This window comes from Canis lupus, chromosome 26 (assembly GCF_048164855.1).
Source record: "Canis lupus baileyi chromosome 26, mCanLup2.hap1, whole genome shotgun sequence".
Classification (NCBI taxonomy): Eukaryota; Metazoa; Chordata; class Mammalia; order Carnivora; family Canidae; genus Canis; species Canis lupus.
The window spans coordinates 25,710,674-25,729,207 of record NC_132863.1 but is presented as its reverse complement, the minus strand read 5'-3'; the positions used below and the strand labels follow the sequence as shown (position 1 = coordinate 25,729,207).

General features: G+C 46.0%; 1 protein-coding gene and 1 long non-coding RNA gene across 2 annotated transcripts; one reads left to right on the top strand and one right to left on the bottom strand.

Moving 5' to 3' along the window:
- Positions 1–58: 58 nt before the first annotated feature.
- MAP1LC3A (microtubule associated protein 1 light chain 3 alpha) lies at positions 59–1,647 on the bottom strand. Its single transcript, XM_072800706.1, has 5 exons — positions 1,449–1,647; positions 1,115–1,170; positions 935–1,041; positions 491–660; positions 59–219 (listed from the first exon to the last, which is right to left on the bottom strand). Exons 1-4 carry the CDS (start codon positions 1,486–1,488, stop codon positions 498–500), a joined length of 366 nt encoding a protein of 121 aa, XP_072656807.1. The 5' UTR covers positions 1,489–1,647; the 3' UTR covers positions 59–219; positions 491–497.
- Positions 1,455–9,531, top strand: LOC140618367 (uncharacterized). Its single transcript, XR_012018521.1, has 2 exons — positions 1,455–2,592; positions 9,097–9,531. It is a non-coding gene; the product is annotated as an uncharacterized lncRNA (long non-coding RNA).
- Positions 9,532–18,534: the final 9,003 nt, after the last annotated feature.

Here is an 18,534-nt window from a genome sequence, read left to right as displayed (position 1 = left end):
GGTATGAGACAGTGCCACCCGAAGCCCTACCCATTCCCCAAGCAGCTGGAAGCAAAGGGCCAGGCAGGCCTGAGCAATCTTTATTCTGCAGAGGAACAATGACCACAGATCCATACACCATGTCAAGATCAGGTGAGCCAAGGGCCAGTCCTTCAGGGGTGGGCAGGTCCAGGCAGGGGGGCAGCGCCTCAGGTGAGGGAGGGGCAGATGGGCAGGGGCCTAAAAAAAAGATAAATCACACGAGCAAGAGTGCTGGGGGCTGTTCCCCACCCTCCCCCATCCCAGCCAGCACCCAGGAGGGCATCCCTAACAATGACTGGCCCAGGATCCACCCAGGGGCAGAGTAGGTGCAGTTGGTGCCCCCTGGCTAGGGGGCCAGCATCCCTGCCCAGCCCAGCCCGGGCAGAGCAGTTCAGTTCAGGAGCCAGGAGTTCCCTGGGCAGAGCCTGACAGGGCACCCCCCCACTCCCAGGCCAACCACCCCCCCTACTGCTGGCTCAGAAGCCGAAGGTTTCCTGGGAGGCGTAGACCATGTAGAGGAAGCCATCATCATCCTTCTCCTGCTCATAGATGTCCGCGATGGGTGTGGACACGCTCACCATGCTGTGCTGGTTCACCAGCAGGAAGAAGGCCTGCGTGGGGTTCAGCTGCAGGCGGCGCCTGGGGTGGGCAGAAGAGCAAGCCAGTATGAGGGGACCTGGCTCCTGGGTGGGTGGAGCCCTACACCCCCCTTCCCCCCAAAGGATTGAGGTGGCTTCACACCCATCCCAGCCCCTTCTAGGAGCCCTCACCTCTGACCTGACACTGATCCCAGCCCTGACCTTGACTATCCCAACCTCTCCAGAACAGAGATTTAAGGCCAGGCCCGGCCTGCTGGGGCCTCGCCCTCCCCCAGAAGGACCCAAGCCCCTTCTGACTGCTGCTGCCCACACACCGGATAATCTTGACCAACTCGCTCATGTTGACATGGTCTGGGACCAGGAACTTGGTCTTGTCCAGGACAGGCAGCTGTTTCTCACCCTTGTAGCGCTCGATGATCACCTAGGGGTGGGGCGGGGGATGCGTGAGCCCGGCGGGGCCTGGGGCCGCGGGGATGGGGGGTGGCGGGACTCACCGGGATCTTGCTGGGGTGCTGGTCGCGGATCTGCTGCACCTCCTTACAGCGGTCGGCTGCGGACAGAGGGCGGGCAGTAAGGCCGCGGTCCCGCTCGCCCTTCGCCCCGCCTGTCCCCGGCCCCGCCCCCCAACCCCCGCCCCCAGGGCCATCAGGCCCTAGGGCCTGGCACCCGCCGGCTGGGAGGCGAGGTCCCGGCCCAGGCCTGAACCTGCCTCACGGCCCAGGGGTCCAGCCCGAGTCTGACGTCACGGGGCTGACGTCGCCTGCGGCAGTGAGGGTCAGTCTCGCGGGGCCCCCTCCCCGCGCCCGCTGGCCGCCCGCCGGGCCTCACCGAAGGTCCGCCGCTGCTTGAAAGGCCGGTCCGAGGGCATCGCGCGGGCCCGGCGGGGCGCGCAGGCCGGGGCTCCGGGGCGCGCGGCTGGGGGCTTTGGCGGAGGTTCGGGGGCTCCGCGCCTCGCGCTCAAGGGCTCCGGGGCTCGAGCTGAGCCTGGCGGCGGTGGCTCGGGGAGGTAACTCGCCCGGGTGACGTCAGGTCACAACATTCCTTAAAGGGGAGGCCGGCGCGCCACTCCCATTGGGCCGACGCAAAACCCTCCCGCCCGGACCCGTGACGTCACGGGACAGAGCTGGATTCCCGGTCTGGGCCGCGAAGGGGCGGGGCTTCCTGGGCACGTCACAGTCCGGTGATGTCATGGGCTGCCGCCCCCTCTCCCCGAAGCCGGGGTTGAGCCACCTCTCGGCTCCCGCAGCCCGAGAGCCCGAGAGCGAGCGGGAGCCAGAGCCAGTCCCCAGATCGGCATCTTTCCGTTCCCACTGGTGCCAAGTCATCCCATAGGACACTCGGAGTCTGTTCTGTTCCAGCAACGGTGCGAGGCACCGGGGGTGACAACAGTGAACCCAAAGACCTTCTCGCCTTCGTGGAGCTCATGATTAGAGAAAAAAAAGCTAGGGTGAGGGGATTAAAACATGAAAGAGCAAGACACTAAAAAGGAACACAGGTTTTAGAAGGAATTTCTAGAATTAGAAAAACTATTGAAATTCAGGTCTCAAAGGATGAGACAAAAAAGTAGATTAGATATAGAAGATAAGCCACTGAACTGGAAAATAGATCAGAAGCAACTCACCAGAGAAACTAGGTGATGGGCAATGTAAAAGAGGAAGTGAGTCTTCTCACTTCACCAGCCCTATCACAGGCCCAATCAGAATTCCAGAAGGAGAGAAAAAAAATGGGAGAGGCAGTACCTGAAGAAGAGCTTACAAACTTCATTAAAGACCAGGATTCTCACATAAAATCCAAAGCGGGATAAATAAAAGTAGCATTTTGGCACTTTGTAATGAATTTGCAGAACTCCAAAGAGAAGATAGAAAAATGGTGAGCAACTCAACTGGCAAACATGTGAGTAGATCTAAAACACAGTGGAACATGAACAGTGACGGTTAATCTGTGGAGTACAAAACAAGAAAGGACACAACTGGTAAGACTGGAGAGGGCAATCAGTTCAAGTGTTCTAAGATGGCTGACTTGAGGGGAGAAAGATAAAGATACTGATAATTGCCCAGCTTTGTAAACCAAAGTGTGTATTTCAGACACTTATGAGGGATCACTAAAGAATGGAAAGTGTAATGGCCAAAGCAGGAAAGGAGAAAAAAAGTAGTTAAAAGAATGGTAAATGATACAAAATCAGAGGTAAAAAAGATTTTACATTCACCTATTAAAACAGATGATCAAAAAAATTTAAAAAAATAAAACAGATGATCAGGGCATGTGGGTAACTCAGTGGTTGAGTGTCTGCCTTCTGCTCAGGTCCGGATCCTGGGGTCCTGGGATCGAGTCCTGCATCGGGCTTCCCACAGGGAGCCTGCTTCTCCCTCTGCCTATGTCTCTGCCTCTCTCTGTGTCTCTCATGAATAAGTAAATAAAATCTTTAAAAAATAAAAAAGAAATATACAAAGTGAGTAGCTATATACCTAAAAAAATTAATCCAGATGGTTTTCTAAGTGAACTCCTCCTACTCCTCCCAAAAAAACCTGCAGTAAACATCATACTGAATGGTAAAATACCATACTATATGATAAAATGTTAAATATTATTCCCTTTAAAGCCAAGAACAAATTTTGAATTTTGTCATTGAACACAATGCAACATTGTATCAAGGTCCTAGCCAGAGCACCAGGCCAAGAAAAAAAAGAGAGAAGCATAACCATCACTCACAGCCAGAAGACCCAGAGGAATCCATGAACAACAGAAAACTGCTAACTAATATGAACGAATATCATACCATGTTTTAGAGAAAAATGGAAAAATGGGAACTCTATGCTGCTGATGAGGGTGTAAATCTTTTTAGCACAGTAGAGAGCAATTTGGCAAAATCTACCGAAACTGAAGATGCCTATATCCTAGAGACCAGGAATTCCCCTTGCTGTGTGCCATGTGAGCTCAAGGGAACATAGTTAAATGTGTTTATTGGAGCATTTTCTTCTTTTTTTTAAGATTTATTTTTATTTATTTATGGTAGACAGAGAGAGAGGCAGAGACACAGGCAGAGGGAGAAGCAGGCTCCATGCCGGGAGCCCAATGTGGGACTCGATCCCGATCCCGAGACTCCAGGATCGTGCCCTGGGCCAAAGGCAGGCACGAAACCGCTGAGCCACCCAGGGATCCCCTATTGGAGCATTTTCTTAATGGCAAAAAAAAAAAAAAAATGGGACCACCTAAATGTCCCACTGAATATCTTAGGAATCCCTTTAACAGAGCAACACACCGTGAGAGAGAGAAGGGGTCAGGAAACTTTCCCTTGAAAAGGCCAGACAGTAAATATGTTTGGTTTTGAGGGCATATAATCTCCAGCAACTACTCAATTCTGTTGGAATGTGGAAGTAGCCTAAGGCCCCTAATGGGCATAGTTGTGCCCCCAATAAAACTTTATTTGCTAAAACAGATTTGGCCTGAGGCCTTAGTTCTCTGACCTTTGGTCTAAAGCTGTGTCAAAATGGACAAATCTCACCAAGTTACAGGAGAGTGTGGTCAGAGCTATTGAGTGCGACTGAAAGAATTAGGTCGGCCATGGCCTTGGGGAAATGGTTACACCTCTCTTTTGTCTGACTAAGCCCTGGACTGAGGCTACAGTGGGGGAGGGGCTCCTCCCCCAAACCCCAAGGTCTGTGCTTGCTCTTACTCTTACTCAACCAGTTAGCTGGACTGACACTCCCTTCTCCAGTCCTCCTGTTTCTCTCCCTAAGGCTTCCTCCCTCTCCCCAATCTCCCTTGAATCCAAATGTCTACTCTACTTGAAAGCCTAGCAGACGTCTCAAATTTAGCTTCCCCCAAATGAACCTATGCTCTTCCTCTAAAATGTGCTCCCAAAAAAATAAAAATAAAAAAAAAAAATAAAATAAAATAAAATGTGCTCCCACTGTAATCTTCCTTGTCTCTATCCATCATTTTTGACTGCTTTCTTTCTCTCACTACCCACACATCCAATCCATGCCCAAACCCTGCTGGCCCACATTTCAAAATAGATCCAGAACCTGACCAGTTCTCACCACTTCCACCACGACCCTCAGGCGGGAGCCACCACCATTTCTCGCTTGACCACTGCCAGCAGCTCCCCTCTGGCCTCTTTGTTTTGACTTTGTGAGCCTCCATTTGGTCTCACTACACTGACAGCTGTTCCTGTATCCCACTCATTTAGAGCAAAAGTCAAAGCTGAACAGTGGCCCGTGAGCCTGTGGGATCTCCCTTCCTGCTGCTCCTGGGGCCTCATGTACCCTCACCCTCACACCCCTGGCTTCAGCTACACTGGCCTCCTTGCTATTCCAGGAACCCCGGACATGCTTGTGCCCCAGGGCTTTTCTGTACTTACTGGTCACTTTGCCTGGAACATTTTCCCCCAAGATTTCTGTGTGGCTCGCACTCTTGATTTTCCAGGTCTTCTCAGGAAGGCTTTCCTGAGTGATTTTATTTAATGTTTCAGCTCCCACCTCAGTCACTCCCTATCCTCCCTCCCAATGCCTTGCTTATCTTTCTGCCAGAACATCTATCACCTTCTAATATGCTATGTAATTTTTCTAAGCATTATGAAAATATTCAGGTATATGGAACACTTGAAGTCACTGTCCAGCGATCACCAATATTCTTACCAGTTACATTCTACACTCTTATGTTTGCTTTATCATCTGTATGTCCATCCATCCAATCTTTTTTTTTTCTTTTTTAAGATTTTATTTATTCATTCATGAGAGACACACAGAGAGAGGCAGAGACATAGGTAGAGGAAGAAGCAGGCTCCTCGAGGACTCAATCCCGGGACCCCTGGACGATGCCCTGAGCTAAAGGCAGACGCTCAACTGCTGAGCCACCCAGGTGGCTCTCCATCCAATCTTTTTTTTTTTTCCATCCACTTTTTTTTAATATATTTTTTAAGATTTTGTTTATTTATTCATGAGAGAGAGAGAGAGAGAGAGAGAGAAAGACAGGCAGAGGGAGAAGCAGACTCCACGCAGGGAGCCTGACATGGGACTCAATCCTGGGTCTCCAGGATCAGGTCCTGGGCTGAAGGCAGCGCTAAACTGCTCAGCCACCCGGGCTGCCCTCCATCCACTCTTTTTTATGCATCTCAGAATAAGCTGCAATCCAACATCTATTTATTTATTTATTTATTTATTTATTTATTTATTTATTTTTAATATTTTATTTATTTGACAAGAGAGCACTTGCCCACAAGCAAGGGCAGTGGCAGGCAAAGAGGGAGAGGTGGACTCCCCTGCTGAGCAGGGAGCCCCACTTGGGAACTCACCCCAGGACCCTGAGATCATGACCTGATCGGAAGGCAGCCGCTTAACCAGCTGAGCCACCCAGGTGCCCCACAACATCCATTTATGATAAAAACATATCTCAACATAGTAAAGGCTATATATATGACAAACTAATTTCTAACATACTCAACAGTAAACATTTGAGGGCTTTTCATTTAAGATCAGAAACAAGACAACGGGGCAGCACTGGTGGCTCAGCGGTTTAGCACCGCCTTCCGTCCAGGGCCTGATCCTGGAGACCCGGGATCGAGTCCCATGTCGGGCTCCCTGCATGGAGCCTGTTTCTCCCTCTACCTGTGTTTCTGCCTCTCTCTCTCTCTCTCTCTCTCTGTCTCTCATTAATAAATAAAATCTTTGAAAAAAAAAAAAGAAACAAGACAACAATGCCCACTCTTAACACTTTTATTCAAAACCATCTTGCAAAGCCTAGCCAGAGCAATTAGGCAAGAAATAAAAGGCATCCAAATCTGAAAGGAAGAAGTAAAACTACCACTATATGCAGATGACAGGATATTACATATATAAAAAGCCCTAAAAACTCCACCAAAAAACTGTTAGAACTCATAAATTCAGTAAAGTTGTGATACAAAATCAATATATAAAAATCTGTTGTCTTTCTATATGCTAAAAATGAACTATCAGAAAGAGAAATTAAGAAAACAACCCCATTTAAAATTGCATCAAAAAGAATAAAATACCTAGGAATAAATTTAACAAAGGAGGTGAAAAACTTATATACTAAAAATCATAGGACATTGATGAAAGAAATTGAAGACATGAATAAATGAATATTCTGTACTCATGAGTTAGATGAATATTAAAATGTCTCTATACCCAAATCAATGTACAGATTCAATGCAATCTCTATTAAAATTCCAAAGGCATTTTTCACAGAAATAGAAAAAATGATTCTAAAATTTGTATGGAACCATAAGAGGTTCTGAAGAGTCAAAGCTGTCTTGAGAAAGAAGAACAAAGCTAGAGGTATCACACTTCCTGATTTCAAACTATATTACAAAGCTATAGTAATCAAAACAGTATAATATTGTTATTTTTTTTATAATATTGTTATTAAAAACACATAGATCACTGGAGTAGAATAGAGATCCCAGAAATAAGCCCATGTATAGATGAACAATTAATTTATAACAAGGAAGCCAAGAATACATCATGGAGGAAAGGATAGTCTCTTCAGTAAATGATGATGGGAGGGCTGGACCACTACTTATACTGTAACAAAAACTAATTCAAAGATTTGAATATAAGACCTGGGGCAGCCCTGGTAGTTCAGTGGTTTAGCGCCCCCTTAAGCCCAGGGTGTGATCCTGGAGACCTGGGATCAAGTCCCACGTTGGGCTCCCTGCATGGAGCCTACTTCTCCTTCTGCCTGTGTTCCTGCCTCTCTCCTCTGTGTCTCTCATGAATAAATAAATAAAATCTTCAAAAAAAAATGAATGTAAGACCTGAAACCATAAAACTATAAGAAAGCATAGATGATAAACTCTTTAACATTGGTCTTGGTGATGATTTTAGGATTTGATACTAAAAGCAAACATAACAGCAAAAATAAGTGAGACTACATCAAATAAGAAGCTTCTGCACAGCAAAGGAAACCATCAACACAATAAAAAGACAACCTACTACCAAATAGGAGAAAATATCTACAAGTCATATATTTGATAAGGGGTAAATATATATATATTACATATATAATATATATCTGAAATATATAAAGAACTCATACAACTCAAGAGCAAAAAATCCAAAACCCCCAATCTGATTAAAAAATAGAGGACCTGAATAGACACTTCCAAAGCAGATATACAGAAGGCCAATAGACACATAGATGCTCAATGTCACTGATCAGGGAAATGCTAACCAAAACCACAATGTGGGGCAGCCCGGGTGGCTCAGCGGTTTAGCGCTGCCTTCAGCCCGGGGCCTGATCCTGGAGACCTGGGATTGAGTCCCACATAGGGCTCCCTCCATGGAGCCAGCTTCTCCCTCTGCCTGTGTCTCTGCCTCTCCCTCTCTCTCTGTGAGTGTGTCTCTCATGAATGAATAAATAAAATCTAAAAAAAACAAAAAAAACCCACAATGGGATACCACCTCACACCTGGCTACCTGTTATCAACATGACAAGAAACAAGTGTTGGCAAGGGTATGAAGAAAAGGGAACACTTGTGCACTGTTGGTAGGAATGTAAATTTGTGCAGCCACTGTAGAAAACAGTATGGAGTTTCCTCAAAAATTAAAAGTAGGAATCTAGTAATTCCACCTCTGAGTGTTTATATGAAGGAAACAAAATCTCTAGGAAAGAAATACACATCCCTATGTTTATTGCAGCATTATTTACTATAGCCAAGATACAGAAACAACCTAAGTGTTCATTGATAGATGAATGGATAAAGAAAATGTGACACACACACACACACACACAGAGTATTATTAATCCATAAAAAAGAATGAAATCTTGCCATTTGTGACACACCGATGGACCATGAACTTACAGATATATGGAATCGAAAAAAACAAGCTCATAGATACAGAGAACAGACTGGTGGTTGCCATAGGTTGGGGAGTGGGGTGGGGCAAAATGAATGAAAGGGGTCAAAAGGCACAAACTTTCGGGTTATAAATAAGTCAAGGGGGGCCACCTGGGTGGCTCAGTCAGTTGGGCATCTTTTTTAAGTTTATTTATTCATGAGAAACAGAGCAACACAGAGACAGAGACAAAACTAATTAATTTTAGCTCAGGTCATGATCTCAGGGTTGTGAGATCTGCCCTGCATGGGTGTGTGTGTGTGATATTTATATCAAGGGGACATAAATATAATGTACAGCTTGGTGACTATGGTTAGTAATGTTGTAGTGTATATTTGAAAGTTGCTAAAAGTACATCATAAAAGTTCGCCATCATAAGAAAAAAAATTGTAATTATGTATGCTAATGGTGTTTAACCAAACTTATTGTGGCAACCATTTCACAATATATGCAAATACTGAATCATTAAATTGTACACCAAAAACTAATATAAATATTATATGTCAATTATATCTCAAAAGAAAAAAGGAAAAAACCCAGTAAGTTGCAGACATCTGTTTACCTCTAAACCCTTCACATTCATATCAATATGTGTTTTGGGTAATTTTTTTTCATTACAGGGTTAACATTTAAATATAACAAAGCACAGATGTTAAGTGTGTGAGGAGTTTTGACACCGTACAGCCCAAACTCCTACAAAAATACTGAACACTACCATCACCTCTTGAGAAAGTTCCCTTCTGCCTCTCCTCAGTCCATTTCCACCCTCACCTCAAGATGTAACCACCATTCTGAGCTTTTCACTATAGGTTAGTCTCAGCTGGCTAGAACTTCATATAAACAGACCCATACAGTACAGGCTTTTGTATCTGGCTTCTTTACCTCAATATGAACCTCTTGTCATTACAGACCTCAGCAGACCGTTTATTTTTATTGCTGGGTAGTTTCCATTGTGTGGATGTAGCACAGTTTGGTCATCCATCCTCCTACCAACGGACACCTGGACTGTCCAGCTTTTGGTGATTACAATAAAGATGCTATGAACATTCCTGTAATAGTCTTTGTGTGGATATACTCATTTTATTTCACCTGGACAAATATCTAGGAGTGGAATTGCTGGCTTATGAGGTGTGTGTTTGGTTCTGTAAGATGTTACCAGATCTTTTTCTAAAGTAGTGGTTCCATTTTAGATCCTAATCAACTTATATGGGAGTTCTAGTAGCTCTGTACTCCTATAAACATTTGGTGTTGTCAGATGCTTTAATTTTAGCCACTCTGGTGGGTGTGCAGTGGTATTTCATTGTGGGTTTAAATTTGATATGGTGTATAATTATTACAAAAATCATTTTATTTTTCCCTCCCACTAATATTTAAGCCCCTTAATGGCAGCATTTTCCATATGTTTGGTTCCTGCTCTATCCCAGCACTTAAACAGAGGGTGCTCGCTAGATACTTGCTGGATGAGGACCTCCACTCTGGGCCTGCCCAGTGCTGTTTCTCTGGGTTGCTGCCCATCTGAGGGTCTGTCTCCCCCTCTAGACCATGTGGAGGGACTGAATCTGGGCCAAGCTCTGCTGCCGGGTGCTAAGGAGATCCGAAAGGACCGTTTGGGACAGAAAGCTGGCCTTGGGTGGCCGTGCAACGGCCCGGCCTGGGTGGCCACCAATTGCTGTGTGACCATGGCAGGCTCTTTCTTGAAGCCTCTGTCTTTTCCTTTACACAGTGGCCGACAGACGTAGGTCCAAAGTAGCTTTACCATTTACTGGAAAACTTGGAGCACATTCTTTCCCCTTGGAACCTCAATTTTATCACCTGGAGATGCTAGCAGAGTAGGCTCTGAGGTCAAGGATCAATATCAAAGAGTGACCAAGAAGGCACGGAATTCTGGGGAAACAGGGCCTGGATCAGGTGGCCCAACTTTAGCACCCAGTGCTGTGATATCTTATTTAAGGCAATGAACTCACTTGTAAAATGGGAGGACCTCACTTTGGGAGGACCCAGGAGGATTGAAGTCTGAGACAGGGTTGTTATCTCTGAGTGAGGATTGGTTGTTCCTGTTTACAGACTCTAAATTGAATTTTTCAAAGGCTAGAGGGAAAGAAACCGGCCCAGGGGTCCCCAAGTGTCTACGCTCACTCTTCAAAGTCTCTCTGGCATCACTGGGAAGTATAGGCCATGACGACCAGTCCCACTGCCCACATGGGGCCGCCCTCCCTCTGTCCCCTCCTTTCCCTCTAGCCAGGGGCATGCTCACCCCGCACCCGCCCTCCCTGAGTGACAGGGCCAGGGTTGTTCCTTTTACCCTGCCCTCCCCACACCTTCAGAGCTGGCCAGTCACCTGCGGAGGTGGCCTCCCCTTGGCCTTTCCAGGCTCTGGCTGCACCTGAGGGCTCTCATCCTGCCACGGCCCTCATCTCTCTTCAGCCTGCTCATGTCCTCCTGGGTCAGGTCTCCCTTCACAGCCATTACTGCCTTCAACATGTCAGTGGCTACCAGACCCCTACTTCCAGCCCTGACGCCCTGACTTCCCCTCAGAGCCTCAAGTCTGGATCGTGCCTCCTGAGCAAAGTTTGCCTCGGAATGTTATTCTTCTCAAGCTTGAAACATCCAAGTGAAGCCACCATCTTCCCCAGTATCCGACCTCCTGCTTATCCCCCTGCCCTCACATCCCATCACCCCGGCCTGATCCAGGCCTCAGCTGGGCGCTCCCCTTCACGCACCCACCTGTCACTCTGTGTCCTCTCAGCCCCATCTGCCCCTCACAGCCCTCCCCGCTGTCACTCCGCCCGCTCAGCTTGGGCCGCACTTCCCTGGTCTCAGCCTAGACCACACCTCACCACCACCCTTTGAACGGACAAGATTTCTACTTCACCCTTGGTCAGTCACTTCCCCACGAGCCTCCATGTTCTCTTGCCCAGCACACATTCCCAGCCCACTGCTACGACCACTTTCTCCTGGAAGTTCTTTCTTCTCTTGGCTTCTATGGAGGAGACTGCTGACTCTTACCCCTTGGAACACAACCCTGAATGTCTCTTAGGGCAGCCAGCTTGATTTCCCAGCTTCCACTGCAGTTAAGAGTGACAAGATGACTAAACTTCTGTCCACAAAACGTAAGTGTTGTGGGACAAGAGCGTCCTACCGGACATGGTGGGCATCTACAACAAGCAAGACCCCAGACCCGGTGGGAAGCAGGCCTGAGGTGATCAGCCACCACCTGGGCCAATATCACCTTCGCCTACGATCCTGTGAAGCCCCCGGGCCATCCCCTCCTTTTGCTTCATCCCCTCTCAGGTAGCCTGCTTGGTTGCTATAAAGGCGTAGAGTGCTCTTAGGGGGAGAAAAAGAGTGGAAAGTGCTCTCTCTGTGGGACTTCTGGGAAATCTCCTTAGAGGGAAAGAGTACAACCTTCTGTACCCATCCTCCGTCAGCTGCCTGAAACTTGATGTGATGGCTGGAGCTCCAGCAGCTATCTTGGATCACAAAGACAAGGGCCATGCGGGGGGGATGGTGGAGCTAAAAGCTGAAAAGAGCCTGGGTCCCTGATGACTTTGTGGAGTCACCATGCCAACCCTGGGCTGCTGACTAGACAAACTTTTATCTTGTTTAAGCCCACAGTTACTTTGAATTTTCTGCATCTTAATTAAATCCTAATCCAAAGAGCGTTCGCCTCAATTGACTCTCTGGGCCCCCCTCCCTCCCTCCCTCGCTCTCATTGTCTGCAGGCGCCTGCTCCTGGAGCAGAGCTCTGGAGGTGAAGAATCCCTGGTGATGCCTTCACACCCCCCTCTCCCTTTTCATTCACTCTGTCACTCTGGTGAATTCATATAAAGCTCTTGGCTTTAATCACTGGCTTATGGCCCAAGTCTGTTTGTCCAGCACGGACTGGCAGAATAGTGTATTCAACAGGGTGTTCAACATGATCAGACCCATGGATGTCTGATAGGCCCAGGTTAAGCAGGCCATTTCAAAATGGTTGATTTTGTCCCTCCAGTGCTTGCTTTGGTAGCACATGTACTAACACTGTCCCCTCCAAAATTGCTCCCCATCTCAACGAGTGGCAGGACCTGGTTGCTCAAGCAAGCACCTCAGAGTCCCCTTGAGGTCTTCTTATTCCTTCCCTCCCACCAGTTCAGCAAGTTCTGATGCTCTCCTTGGGAATCCCCCTCCTACACCCCAGCAAGGACCCCAAGTTACTCCTCTCACCCAGGCCACCATCAGTGCTCACCTGGCTGACTGAGTTCCTGATTCCACTCAGGTTCTGCATTCGCCACAGAGCCACCAGCATGAAAGATACGTGTACAATTTTAAAAGATTGTAGGAGACTTCCAAGATAATTTATGCTTGCAACAGGTTCTCTTTGGTCTAGCTCTCCAGATTCCCCCTGGAGTTCTAGAATATTCTCTTCATTCTTCAGTTATTTCAGTGGAAAAGGGCCAGAAGCACTCACTTATCCTATTATAAGCATAGCTTTAGGTTATTGCAAACTCTCAAAATTTAACTTTTACCCAAATAATACTGATAACAATAAAAAGTCAAATAACAATTTAACTACTTATTGCTATTTCTTCTAATATTTATCTTCATGTTTCTTTCTCCTCCTCCTCCTCTTTCTCTTCCTCCTCCTTCTTTTTTTGAAAGAGAGAGAAAAGCAGACTCTATGCCCAGCATGGGGCCCCAAGTTGGGTTTGAGGTCACAACCCTGAGATGATGACCTGAGCCAAAATCAAGAGTTGGATGCTCAATCAACTGTGCCACCCAGGTGCCCCTCACCTTCATGTTTCTAAGCACCAGAGTTGTCCTCCTATTTCTTTAGTTCTTACACTGGAAGGGGATTCGACTCTTGCCCCTCATCACTCTTCCCATCCCTCAGCAGCTATAGCACCATTCAGGGTTTTCTAGTATTTTGCCTGTATAACTATGCACAGCTGAACCACAGGATATGTCCTAAATTTGCTTTTTATTGTACAATTTTTTTATTTCTGGGAGTTTGGGCTTACTTTTTTGTTGCTTTGTTTTGATTTTCATGCTCCAATATTAAATTATCCTTAAATTTGTTGAAGAACTAAAAATCTCTCGCAATCTATTCAAATGGATCAAATAACCTATCAGTTTTTTTCTTCTTGGAAACACCTTTCTCCCCTATTTAGGACTTCTCTCTAGGCTTACTGCCCCAGGCCCCTCACCATTATCCTGAGGTATCCCTTTTGTGTCTCTCATGTTGGAGTCTCAAATTGCCTGAAGCCCATGTTGTACTTTCTTTGCTTCATGCCCTGATTTTGATGTACATTCTTCAGTAGCTTCCTGAGAAAAGTGCATGGCAGACAAATACATGTGATCTTATATGTCTGAAAATATTTACCTGACTCTCAGACTTAACTAATAGTTTGGTTGGGAATAGAACTCAAGGTTTTAAGTAATTTTTTAATCAGAATTTTGAGGGCATCACCCATTCTGTTTCTAGTGATGCTGTTGGTCCAATGCTGTTGTAATTTCTAATCCTGGGCACCTGTTTTTCTTCTCTCTCTGGACTGTGTATGTCCACAGTGTTCTGAGAGCCATGATGATGGGGCCTGGTATGGGTCTTTATATTTACCTATTTTTTTATTTTTAAAAATTCCTTTTTTGGGGATGCCTGGATGGCTCAGTGGTTGAGCATCTGCCTTTGGCTCCGGGTGTGATCCCGGAGTCCCGGGATTGAGTCCCACATCGGGCTCCCTGCATGGAGCCAGCTTCTTCTCTGCCTCTATCTCTGCTTCTCTGTGTGTGTGTCTCTCATGAATAAATAAATAAAAATCTTTAAAAAAGAAAAAAAAATTTTTTTAAATATTCATGAGTTTAATTGCTCTGAAAATAAAATTAATTGCTCTGAAAAAAAAAATTAATAACTCTGGTCATTCAGATCTTTTGATCTGGAAACTTAGGGCTTTAGTTTGGAAATTTTTCTTAGAGTCTCTTGTTGATAATTTTCTACCCTCTGGAAGTGCCTGGATGGCTAACCAGTTAAGCATCTGCCTTTGGGTCAGGTCATGATCCAGGAGTCCAAGGATTGAGCCCTGTATCAGGCTCCCTGCTCAGCAGGAAGTCTGCTTCTCCTTCTGCCCCTACTTGTACTCTCTCTCTCAAATAAATAAATAAATAAATAAATAAATAAATAAATAAGATCTTAAACATTTTTTTCTACCCTCTGTGTTTTCTTTCTAGAACTTCTGCTAACCAGATGTTGAATATCTCAGATGGATCCCTCAATTTTCTTAACTTTTCCATTTTCTCCTTTTCCACTTTTGGGGAGAGTTTCTCAACTTTATCTTGCAACTCTTCTGTTTAAATTATTCCCTTCAGGGACGCCTGGGTGGCTCAGCGGTTGAGCGTCTGCCTTTGGCTCAGGATGTTGATCCCATGTCCGGCAGACGCTCAACCACTGAGCCACCCAGGCGTCCCACAAAGGAAGATTTTAAAATAAGAACAAGTTACAGGCAATATGTTTCTTTTGTCCATGTTTTCTCTAAGTATATTTGAAAACTTAATACTATTTGAAAGTCAAACAAGTCTTGTATGTCAAGAAAGTTTTAAAGTCCAGATTTTTTTTTAATCGTGAAATTCCTATTTCATTTTGCCTTTTTTTTTTTTTTAATTTATGATAGTCACGGAAAGAGAGAGAGGCAGAGACACAGGCAGAGGGAGAAGCAGGCTCTATGCACCGGGAGCCCGACGTGGGACTCGATCCCGGGTCTCCAGGATCGCGCCCTGGGCCAAAGGCATGTGCCAAACTGCTGCGCCACCCAAGGATCCCCTCATTTTGCCTTTAAGGGAAGTTTTTTTTTTTTTTTTTTTTTTTTTTAAATTTTTATTTATTTATGATAGTTACACACACACAGAGAGAGAGAGAGGCGCAGAGACACAGGCAGAGGGAGAAGCAGGCTCCATGCACCGGGAGCCCGACGTGGGATTCGATCCCGGGTCTCCAGGATCGCGCCCTGGGCCAAAGGCAGGCGCTAAACCGCTGCGCCACCCAGGGATCCCAAGGGAAGTTTTAAATAACACATTTCTTGTGAACTAGGAAGTTAAAGTCTAATAATTTTCATCTCAGTTTCTGCTGAACCTCCAAGGCAATAGTGGCCACATGCTAAGAGAAGAGCAGGACTAATGCAGGAATGCAAAACAAGGTGGCCCAAAGTGAGTCCAGACTTCAGTCTGATTGCTAGCCTATAAGAATTGGACGCTAGGGATCCCTGGGTGGCGCAGCGGTTTGGCGCCTGCCTTTGGCCCAGGGGGCGATCCTGGAGACCCGGGATCGAATCCCACATCGGACTCCCGGTGCATGGAGCCTGCTTCTCCCTCTGTCTGTGTCTCTGCCTCTCTCTCTCTGTGTGTGTGACTATCATAAATAAAGAAAAAAAAATTAAAAAAAAAAAAGAATTGGACGCTAGAGGAAGATTGTTAGAAGCCGTTGATATGCTTTGTCTCCACCCATGAAGGGAGGTGGTGGATGATGCTGTTTCACCTTGAGTTGACAGGCAGAGTGTGTAGAGTGGAACCCTGAGAATCAGAGGCCAAAAGGAAAGTTATAAGGGGGGATCCCTGGGTGGCTCAGCAGTTTTGAGTCTGCCTTCAGCCCAGGGCATGATCCTGGGGTCCAGGATCAAGTCCCACATTGGGCTCCCTGCATGGAGCCTGCTTCTCCCTCTGCCGGTGTCTCTACCTCTCTCTCTCTCTCTCTTTGTGTCTCTCATGAATAAATAAAATCTAAAACAAACAAATAAAAAAGAAAGACAGAAAAAAAGAAAGAAAAAGAAAGAAGAAAGAAAAAGAAGAAAGAAAGAAAGAAAGAAAGAAAGAAGAAAGAAAGAAGAAAGAAAGAAAGAAAAAAGAAAGAAAGAAGAAAGAAGAAAAGAAAGAAAGAGAAAGAAAGAAAGTTAGTTATAAGGGGCCAGCCAGGGAGCCCACAGCATCCAAAGTAATGGAATGGCAGGTAGGAGGACAGTAGACAGGTCTTGAAAAGTCTTGAAAGAGGAATCAGAAGGACAAGTTTCAGCTTTAAACCTATGTCAGGCTTAGAGAGCCAGAACCAAGTTCACAACAGTGTTGGTAAGGCGAGCACCTTCCTCTCCATCTCACTCCCCTCTTAGCAACATGGGGCAAAAGAGGGGACAGCACAAAGGCTCCAAGTGCTTGCTGCCTACCCTCACCCCCCACCACGGAGGGCAAGGACAGCACTGGGCTGAAGGTGAGTCCAGGTCAGTCTCCATCTCCAAATTCAGTTCAAAGGTTTTGTTACATTGGACCAGACACATTACTTGCCAACAGGAGGGCCTTCAGTACCCAAAAGTAGTGAGCGAAGCCTTGAGATTTGCCAAGACATTCCATCCAGAGGCAGGGGAAGAACAAGTCCTGGAGAATAAATTTGAAGATAGTGGGAGAAGTTGCCTTTTGATCCAACTGAGCTTGTTTAACACAGTTGACGTAACATTTCATGTTCTGTTATTTTCCTTTGCAACTGAATATGATTGATCAGCTTAAGTTCACCGGCATTGGATTGTGGCTCTACTGATTTGACATGTTTGGCGATTTCATGATTTCTACCTACTGCAACAAATCAATGAGATCTGCATTTCTTTTTAACCCCTGGTAATTCACCAGAACCTGAATTTGATGTGGAAAGATGGTTTGGGATTCTCAATGAAAAAATGTACAAAAGTACAGTTGGTTTGAGTCAAACATACATAAGAGGAGGAATCCTGTAATTCCTAGGTTTTTGGGTTTTTTTTTTTTTAAGATTTTATTTATTTGAGAGGGAGAAAGAGACAGAGCAAGCTGGGCTGGGGGCAGAGAGAGAGGAAGAAGCAGACTCCCTGCTGAGCAGGGAGCCCAACTTGGGCTTGATCCCAGGACCCTGGGACCAGACCCACGCTGAAGGTAGACACTTAGCTGACTGAGCCACCCCTGCAGTATTTTAAAGGTTTATTTTTATTTTTGGAGAGAGAGGGAGAGCACACACCCATGAGCAAGAGCAGGAGGAAGGGGAGACTCTCAGGCAGACTCCATGCTGAGTGTAGAATGAAACCTGATGCAGGGCTCAGTCCTAGGACCCGAATGAGCATGACCTGAACTGAAATCAAGCGTAGGATGCTTAACCAACTGAGCCGTGCAGTGCCCCTCTAATTCTTGCAGTATTTTAAAAACAATTTCTTGGAGAAAAGGCAATACCAGCTCACAGAGGAACATGAGAATTCCCAGACACAGTGGCCAGGTGCTGAGGTGGATGGCTAAATGATGGATGGAGCTGTACCCTGGAGGGAACTGAAACAGAGGTTGCCTCTGGGGATTAGGGATAGAGACTGGCTGGGGAAGCAGCAGGAAGAGTTTTCTGGGGTGATGTGATCTTGAAAAGGGGGCTCAGTTGGCTTGTAAGTACTTGCCACATAGGTGGCGCATCTAAGATTTGTGCATTTCACTGTACATTAATTTCACCCACCCTCCTAAAAAGGTAAACTAGTTAATAACATGCATGTTTAAGTGTTTAGGAGTATGTACTGTCTGCAGCTGTACCTTGAAATGTATCCAAAAGCAGAATGGATGAAGGAATAGTTACATGATAAAGAGATGTAACAGAATGTTATAGAATTAAATGGAGGGCATAGAATTATTTCAACTTCTCTGTATGTTTAACAATTTTCACAATGCTGGCAGCCTCATATTATACTGGCAAATGGACTTCTGAAACCCAGAAGCCATGCCCTTCTCTATGCCCAGGGCAGTTGTCAGCTTCTAACCTTAGTAGCTATTATATTCCCACAAACTTGTTAAGTACAGAAACCCTAGTGTATTTGCATGTGTCTACTATCATTACACATTTATTTATTTATTTTCTTAAAGATTGATTGATTGATTTAATTAATTAATTAATTATGATAGACATAGAGAGAGAGAGAGGCAGAGACACAGGAGGGAGAAGCAGGCTCCATTCAGGGAGCCCGACGCGGGACTCGATCCCGGGACTCCAGGATTGCGCCCTGGGCCAAAGGCAGGCACCAAACCGCTGAGCCACCCAGGGATCCCTC